Genomic DNA, 8,580 nt, shown 5'->3' with positions numbered 1-8,580 from the left:
AGAAACTTCCGAGGAGGCCACTCCACTAATTTTATATATTGTGTTAGTGGACTATAGTACTATACAGTGTGGAATAACAATACTTTTCCATCATGGCCGATAAGAAAATAACCCCTCACTTAATTTAAAAGTAACAACTTGCTTTTTAAAGACTTTGAAAAGTTATTTCAGTAGTAAATATTACACATCGTTGATGTGATTTATGCAGAGTCTCCTGAGCACCAACAAATTCGCATTAGTTTTCCTTTCCTTTTCTAATTATTATTAAAGCTCACCAAAGTCAAAACCGTATCACAAACGTCTCTATTTTTTATATATATTTAAGCTACTATATATGCTATGTTGAATAGGAGTCTTAAATTTATTTTACCTATTACCGTAAATATTTATTACAGATTTCATTATTTTCTCCTATTCCTAACATGAATATAGAAAAATTAAGCAAATACAGCAAGATATTAATTGATTAGCGTGTTGAAAAAGGAGTACGTGAAAGTGCGTTGACCATTTTGGGGTTAGAAAAAAAACTTAAGAAATGCGGTATTAATTAATAGAAGTAATTAGTTAGTTAAAGGAAGGATATGAATTATGGTTGTTTAGCAGTTTCGCAGGAACAAGTGGGGAGGACCCACCACGAAGTATTAAGTAATCTGGACCGTTGGATTGAAGAGACTTGTTTGACTTTCCCAACCCCCAATCTCTTTTATAACAAGCTCTCCTTCCTCTATCCCTCTCTTCACCACAACCCAAGATGGAGTCACAGATAGCCATACAAGAAGCTGCTTCCGCTGGTTTGAAGAGCATGGAGCATCTCATCCGACTTCTCTCTTCACAATCCCCTTCTTCTTCTCACTACCGCATCGATCTCAATAACCGTGACTGCACAGAAATCACCGACTTCACAGTTTCAAAGTTCAAACAGGTTATTAACTTGTTGAATCGCACCGGTCATGCTCGCTTCCGTCGCGCACCTTCTCAGCTTGACGACGACAAATTCAACCATGTCCAATCAAAAGTCGTAGTGCCACCTCCTCCTCCTCCTCCTCCTCAGGGTTTGACTCTAGATTTTGCTAAGCCCGTTCAGGTCAACAAGCCATCAATTAATAATAATAAGGATACATCATGTAGCACGTCGCTTTCTCCTCCCATGTCCACCACCACCTCCTCCTTCATGTCCACCATCACCGGAGATGGCAGCGTCTCCGACGGTAAGATAGGTCCTTCCATTATCGCCGCTGGGAAGCCTCCCCTCTCCTCATCTCACCGTAAAAGGTGTCACGACGCCACCCTTTCGTCGGGAAAAGCCACATCCTCCTCCTCCTCCCAGTGTCATTGCTCCAAGAGAAGGTAATTACTAATTAATGACTAGTTTTCTTCGACTAAGAAGTGTCCTAATTAAAATTAAATTAGATAATAAAATTATATTATTTTACAGGAAATCCCGTGTGAAACGAGTGGTTCGAATGGCGGCAATAAGCTCAAGGATTGCAGATATCCCAGGCGACGAATACTCATGGAGAAAATACGGTCAAAAACCTATCAAGGGATCACCCTACCCTCGGTATTATTTTATTCTGTTAATTATGAAAATGAATTATGATTATTTTAAAAGGTGTGGATGTATGTTAATTTAGTTTTAATGTTGGATGGTGGCAGTGGTTACTACAAGTGCAGTAGCGTGAGAGGGTGTCCAGCCAGGAAGCACGTGGAGAGAGCACAAGACGACCCCAACACGCTCATCGTTACTTACGAGGGTGACCACCGCCACACCCAAACACAACCACAACCCGTTGGATTTTCCCCTCACCATCTTTCATCAACGGCACTCACGCCTGCCACCTGAAATTCACCTTTGAAAATATCCAAGGCAAAGTCAACTTTTGCCTTTCTTGTGACTTTTGTGGACGCCAAACAAACACTCGTCTACAACTTGATGTAAATTTGACACCAAATAGTATGAAATACAAGTTTTCTCTTTCTTTGATGAGATTATTCTTGTGATTTTATATTATTGGGATATCTAATATGAAAGTCAATGGTCGGGGTTGAACAAATGAAGAATTGGAATAACTTTTATGTATGAAGTGGGACAAGTACAAATACGGGTCCCATGCCAGCTAATTCAAATCTTCTCACTATTGTGACTAATATCAATATGCCTTATATTAAATTAGTGTCTCCACCAAGTGGATTATATTAGTGGAAGGAATTCATTTCTTAATATAAAAAAAGACTCCTCTAGCTTTAATCTTACATACTCCTCCTGTATTATATGCTTTCGTAAATTTAAATATCCCACCATACTTAAATAATTATAATTCCCTCCTAGTTTCAAAGGTATTCACATGAACTAGACAATAATAATGAATAATGGAATAATCCTCATCAGTCGTCACTTTGCCTAATTTTGTTGGATTTTGTATTTGACCAGTATTAAGCTGGAGAAGTCAAATATAGTTCATGAATCAGGACAATGAAGCTAATGTGAAACACTGTTCACATGGCGCTCATGCATGGTCACACTTCCTAGTCTCAAGTTCGCAATAATAGTTAGGTCAAATGATTTCTCATATGGCCCATAGAAACTTCAAATTATCATGAGCAATTCTTTGAATTCTACACAACCCTTAATATTGCATACGCTTACGAGAATTGATCAAAATATAGAAAGATTACTTCCATCTAGAAGGTGAACAACAGACTTTTTAGGTGACCATGGAGTAGGTGATGAAATTGACAACTAGCATAATATTAGAGAGATAATAATCAAAAGTATTTTATTTAATTTAATATTTATTATTTTATACATGTAATAATTTTAATTATATATTCTATCAAACTTGTGGTGGAGGGAGGTGCTTTCCATGTGATTAGCGCCTATGCACCGCAAGTGGGTTCGGACGAACAACACAAGATAAGGTTTTGGGAGGATCTAGAGAGTTTGGTTCAAGGCATACCTTTGGGAGATAAGATTTTCTTAGGAGGAGATTTAAATGGCCATGTTGGGAGAGAAGTGACTGGATATGGGAGTATTCACGGAGGCCATGGTTTCGGGGTGATCAATGCCGAGGGTAAAACTATTTTGGACTTTTCCTCAACTTTTGATCTTCTCATCGCAAATACATGTTTTAAAAAGAGAGACGAACATCTTATAACCTATAAGAGTGGCATGACAAGCTCTCAAATCGACTTCTTCTTGTTGAGGAGAGTCGACCGGAAATTTTGCATTAACTGTAAAATTATCCCGGGAGAGAGTTTGACAACACAACATAGGGTGTTCGTCATGGATTTTCGCGTTGAGCAAAAGTTAAGAAAAAGACATCATACGAAAAACCCAAGGACGAGGTGGTGGCGGATGAAAGGTGAGGAACAAAGAAGCTTCCTAAGACGGGTAGGAGAAGAGGCAAAGTGGGATGGGAATGGAAGCGCGGAAGAGATGTGGAGGGAGATGGCAGAAGTTATTAGAAGAACAGCAAAAGAAAGTTTTGGTGAATCTAAAGGAATAGGACCAAGAGATAAGGAGTCCTGGTGGTGGAATGTGAGTATACAAGAAAAGATAAAGATAAAAAGGGAATGCTTTAAAGAGTGGTCTTTATGCCGCAATGCAGATAACTGGGAAAAATATAAAGCGGCTAAGAAAGAGACAAAAGTGGCTGTAAGTGAAGCAAGGACAAGAGCATATGAGGGTCTCTACCAGTCTTTGGGCACGAAAGAATGAGAAAAATGTATATATAGAATCGCAAAGAGTCGGGAAAGAAGAACGAGAGATTTGGATCAGGTTAAGTGCATAAAGGATAAGGATGGAGAGGTGTTGGCTCAAGAGGAGAAGATTAATGAAAGGTGGAAGAGCTACTTCTACGAGTTATTTAATGAGGGACAGAAGACTCTTCCGAGCCTTGGTCGATTATGCACAAGGGAAGAAGATCAAAACTTTGACTACTATCGAAGGATTCGAGACTTCGAGGTAAAAGAGGCTCTAAAGCAGATGAAAAATGGCAGGGCAGTAGGACCTGATAATATCCCGATTGAGGTTTGGAAGGGTCTTGGAGGAAAAGGCATCAACTGGTTAACCAAGCTTTTTAATGAGATTTTAAGGTCAAAGAAGATGCCTGATGAGTAGAGAAAGAGCACCTTGGTACCTATCTACAAGAATAAGGGGAATATACAAAGTTGCGGAAACTATAGAGGGATTAAGCTTATGAGTCATACTATGAAGTTATGGGAAATGGTGATAGAACGGAGGTTGAGAAAAGAGACACAAGTAACAGAGAACCAATTTGGATTTATGCCAGGCAGATTTACCACTGAAGCGATATACCTATTAAGAAGGATGATGGAGAGGTATTGTAGTAATAAAAGGGATCTGCACATGGTGTTTATTGATTTGGAAAAAGCGTATGATAGGGTACCAAGGGAGGTCTTATGGAAGGTTTTAGAAAAGAGGAGAGTAAGGATCGCATATATTCGGGCAATCAAAGACATGTATGATGGGGTCACAACTAGTGTGAAGACTCAAGGTGGTGTGACAGAGGAATTCCCTATTGGTATAGGATTACACCAGGGATCATCCTTAAGTCCATACCTTTTCACATTAGTCTTGGAAGTACTCACAGAGCACATCCAAGAGCCTGTGCCATGGTGCATGCTTTTTGCCGATGATATCGTCCTTATGGGAGAGTCAAGGGAAGACCTAAATAAGAAGTTGGAGTAATGGAGAGAAGCTCTAGAAGTGTATGGTCTGCGCATAAGCCGTAACAAGACGGAATATATGGAATGTAAATTCAGTCTGAGAAGGGAAAACTCCAATATAGAGGTGAAGATTGGAGAAAACATCCTACGAAAAGTTAAAAGTTTTAAGTATCTTGGGTGCATCATACAGGATAATGGAGAGATTGAACATGATGTAAATCATAGGATCCAAGCAGGTTGGTCAAAATGGCGGAGTGCATCTGGTTTTATATGCGACAAAAAAGTGCCTTTAAAACTTAAAGGTAAATTCTATCGCACCGCTATAAGACCGGCTATGCTGTATGGTACGGAGTGTTGGGCGGCTAAAGGGGAGCACGAACATAAGCTGAGTGTGGCAGAGATGAAGATGTTGAGATGGATGAGTGGTCATACGCGATTGGATAAAATAAGGAATGAAGATATAAGGGAGAGAGTTGGAGTAGCACCCATTGTGGAAAAGATGGTTGAATCGCGTCTCAGGTGGTTTGGACATGTGGGAAGAAGACCGATAGAACATCTAGTCAGGAGGGTGGATGAGATGGAAGATGGACAAAGAGCGAAAGGCAGAGGAAGACCTAAGAAGACCATCCGTGAGGTGGTCAAACGAGATCTACATGTAAACGGTCTCTTTGTAGACTGATACATGACAGAGCATAATGGCGTCGTTTGATTCATGTAGCCGACCCCACTTAGTGGGACAAGGCTTTGTTGTTGTTGTATTTATTATGTTTAAAATATTATCTAATTATTTCAGTAATAATTAAAAAATATAAAATAAAGCAAGTAAATAATAATTAAAGAATACAAAATAAAATAATTTTAGACTCTATTAATATGATTTTTTTTATTTTTTTCTGAATATTTTTGGACAAATAGTAACTCCACGAAGGTTATTATATAACAATAATGCTAGGGAATCAAGAGGGAGTTCAGCCAAAAATCTATCAACTCCTGTTTGGCTGGGACCTCAAAATCCACTTTACCTCAATAACATCCAAAATTCATCTAGGTAAACAAAATTAACCCTAACGAAACCCTCTCCTCTCTTTTTACTGTTTCATTGCAGTAAAATTCCAAAATCATCCACCGCAGCGCCACACTACCAGGTTCTTCGTGTGACGTTCTCCTCCACCGTCAATGGATGCAGCGCCTCCGTCCACCATGTGCAGGCAACAGCCGGCCTCCAAAGCTCGCTCCAAAACGCCGCAACGCTTCCATCCCGTCAATGTGGTAACTGGCCCGTTAATCAAAGTTTCACCCATTTCCACCGCAGCGACGTCGTGCCACCCAGGTGCGAGGAACAAGGGAGTTCTCCTTCTTACCAAGAGTGCGCTGCTGCTATTGCATGTCACTGTTGGCAGCGCCATTAAAGCCTCCCTGTTCTGCTCCGACGAACACAGTAGGACGTCTACTACTCCAGCCTCAAAATCTTGCTTGACATAATTAATTGGTTAGTGTTTAATAATTAGTGTTGATTGATGTAGGGTTTGAGTACCATGGATGATACTTGTTGGATGTTGTCTTTGATTTGGGTATAATTAAAAAATTGTTAGATGTTACTTCTGATTTCATCTGCATGTTTTATTAAAGGATTTGGACATGGTGTTTTATAACTGTTTCTTGTGAATTTTGTGTTTTTATATGAACCAGAAAGTTGTATTGGAAGCCTACTCAAGCAGTTTTGACATCCAGTTTCTACCTTTTAATGCGTAACTTTGAAGCTAAGAATATGTGGATTTTTATAACAAATGTCATGCACCAGATCATGTTTTCATTTTGCTAGATGATATTTTCTATTATATTTACATTCTTTAGGTGGGAACTATTAAATGTATACATTAATTGAGTTTGATTTTCGGGAGATAAAAGTTGATTTTCTATTTTACTTTATGATGCAGTATTCTTTCATCTACTTGCAGATTAAACTTGGTTTGTATATATTTTTTCTTTATTATTATTCGCTTCAAGATATAGTTTATTAAGATTGTGTCTTTGATGTGCACAGCAGTTTCATACTGATTTAAGAAATAAGATATATGTTCACTATTTAAACTTGAACTAAATAGCTAATATGTTTTTTCCACTACATGAATTCCTATTTGTATGGCTAGTTTAGTTTATAATATCGGACTTGTTAGCCAACTTGAATTTAGACTCCAATTAATCTCATTTCACTAAGATTTGCTTGTGATCAAGTTGAAGACAAATTTCATTCACTCAAATTTATTTTATTTTTTTAGAAATAAATATGAGACTATTTAGAATGACAGAGTGATAGCTTTAATACCCTATATAGTAAGTTAAGATTTGGCACTATAAAGTTTTGATAAACCACCCACACAAAAGAACCACGAAATCTAGCTAAGTATGAGAAATCACCTACACAAAAAAATGTACAACTAAACGAAAGGATAACTATCCATGTCCAAAAGAGTTCAATAGGAGATGAATCTGCCATCATATGATGCAATCCAAGTAGTAGAATCCTCAAATCCTTTCTCTACAGAACCATCATAATCATTATCTGTTTGAAGGTCAACAACATCCTACAAAATGCACAACAAAAAACAAAAACAACATATATGAATCAACAACACTATCCCAGAAAAAAATTGAAATATACCTCACTTCTAACACATACCGGATGCGATTTTCTCCTTTTTTTGCATCAATTTCTTAATTGACTTGTCCAACTCTGCTTCAAGTCTCTCACTCTTTGGCTGTTCCTTAGTTTTAACTCTTGAGGGTCCCTGTATGTCATGTACAACAACACCACCTGTGCTATGTGTGGGCATGGTATTCTAAGTCGCAGCAACAGTAGTGGAACGTATGCTGACACGGTAATCAGTCGGCTTGGACTTTGCGTTCCAAAGGGTAGATCGCAAGATGGCTACTTCCTCATCACAAGTAACGAACTCCTGAGCAATGTTATAGAACTTTGAACACAAACGCCTGAACAGGTTGTGACTTTTATCGGTCCGAGCCATATCATGGCTACTCTTAATATAGGTGTGCTTGTGCATGACGTTCTTACTCCACCGAGAAAGAACATAGCAGCTCGGTACTCTATCAACTCTGTAGTATGACCACACAGCAAGGGTGTGGCAACACAATATATCAGTGGATTCAAACTTGTTACACTCGCACTGAACCTCTTGACTCAATGGGTCAAAATCTACTGTGAAAGTATGGTAAATAGTCTTCTCCAAAACTATCTTTTGCTCGTCCATTTTAACAGAAATTGGATCACCCTGTTGTTCAGTTGACCGAACCACGCAATCGATTTTTTTCCTTACCTCCAGCTGAACATCCTTGAACATATTACTGGTGTATTCTCGCTAAAATTGTCTCTCAATGCCTGTGCTTCCTATACATGGGATGACTTCTTTCGAGTCCGCAGCATCATCTTTCAACTCCTTCTGCTCCTTGTTTCCAAGCTTATGGACGAACTGGACCAAACCACTCTTGCAATGCAGAAACTTCCCGTAAAATACGTACATACTTTCATTCCGCTGTGTACTCCTCATACCAGTCCAAAATTCACTCTTGAAGAATATTGGAGCCCATTTCCGTCGATTGGCATAAAGGTCTACATAAAAAAATAAAGCATAAGAGTGTCGCTTAGACACAACATGATGACCGCTTCCAAAGAACTGATAAAACAAATAAAACACATCCAGTTTCCTAAGAGAGAAACCATCTGTTTGTGTATTGAAAAGAACATCCACTGACTAGGTAAAAAAGAAACATTGACTACACTCCTAAAAAAACACAACAACCAAATCAAACTGGCAGAATTATCAATAGTGAATAATAGGCAATATGCAACCAATAGACGAGAGTTAAGTTAAC

The 8,580-nt window shown here is 38.6% G+C and overlaps 1 protein-coding gene across 1 annotated transcript; it reads left to right on the top strand.

Moving 5' to 3' along the window:
- Positions 1–581: 581 nt before the first annotated feature.
- Positions 582–2,170, top strand: LOC130984542 (probable WRKY transcription factor 11). The gene is made up of 4 exons (XM_057907593.1): positions 582–645; positions 714–1,347; positions 1,436–1,561; positions 1,657–2,170. The coding sequence occupies exons 1-4, from the start codon at positions 582–584 to the stop codon at positions 1,841–1,843; spliced, it is 1,011 nt and encodes a 336-aa protein (XP_057763576.1). The 3' UTR covers positions 1,844–2,170.
- The last annotated feature ends 6,410 nt before the right edge of the window (positions 2,171–8,580 follow it).

Source organism: Arachis stenosperma, chromosome 1, assembly GCF_014773155.1.
Source record: "Arachis stenosperma cultivar V10309 chromosome 1, arast.V10309.gnm1.PFL2, whole genome shotgun sequence".
In the NCBI taxonomy this organism is placed as follows: domain Eukaryota; kingdom Viridiplantae; phylum Streptophyta; class Magnoliopsida; order Fabales; family Fabaceae; genus Arachis; species Arachis stenosperma.
The sequence above is the reverse complement of the archived record's forward strand: the minus strand, read 5'-3'. Positions and strand labels throughout refer to the sequence as shown.

What these genes read in the sequence shown, in the direction of transcription:
- LOC130984542 (XM_057907593.1), top strand. Translation starts at nt 582, where the DNA reads ATGAATTATGGTTGTTTAGCAGTTTCGCAGGAACAAGTGGGGAGGACC. An exon ending in GACCCACCACGAAGTATTAA is followed by an intron (nt 646 to 713) that starts GTAATCTGGACC and finishes TTTTATAACAAG; the next exon opens with CTCTCCTTCCTCTATCCCTC. An exon ending in TGTCATTGCTCCAAGAGAAG is followed by an intron (nt 1,348 to 1,435) that starts GTAATTACTAAT and finishes ATTATTTTACAG; the next exon opens with GAAATCCCGTGTGAAACGAG.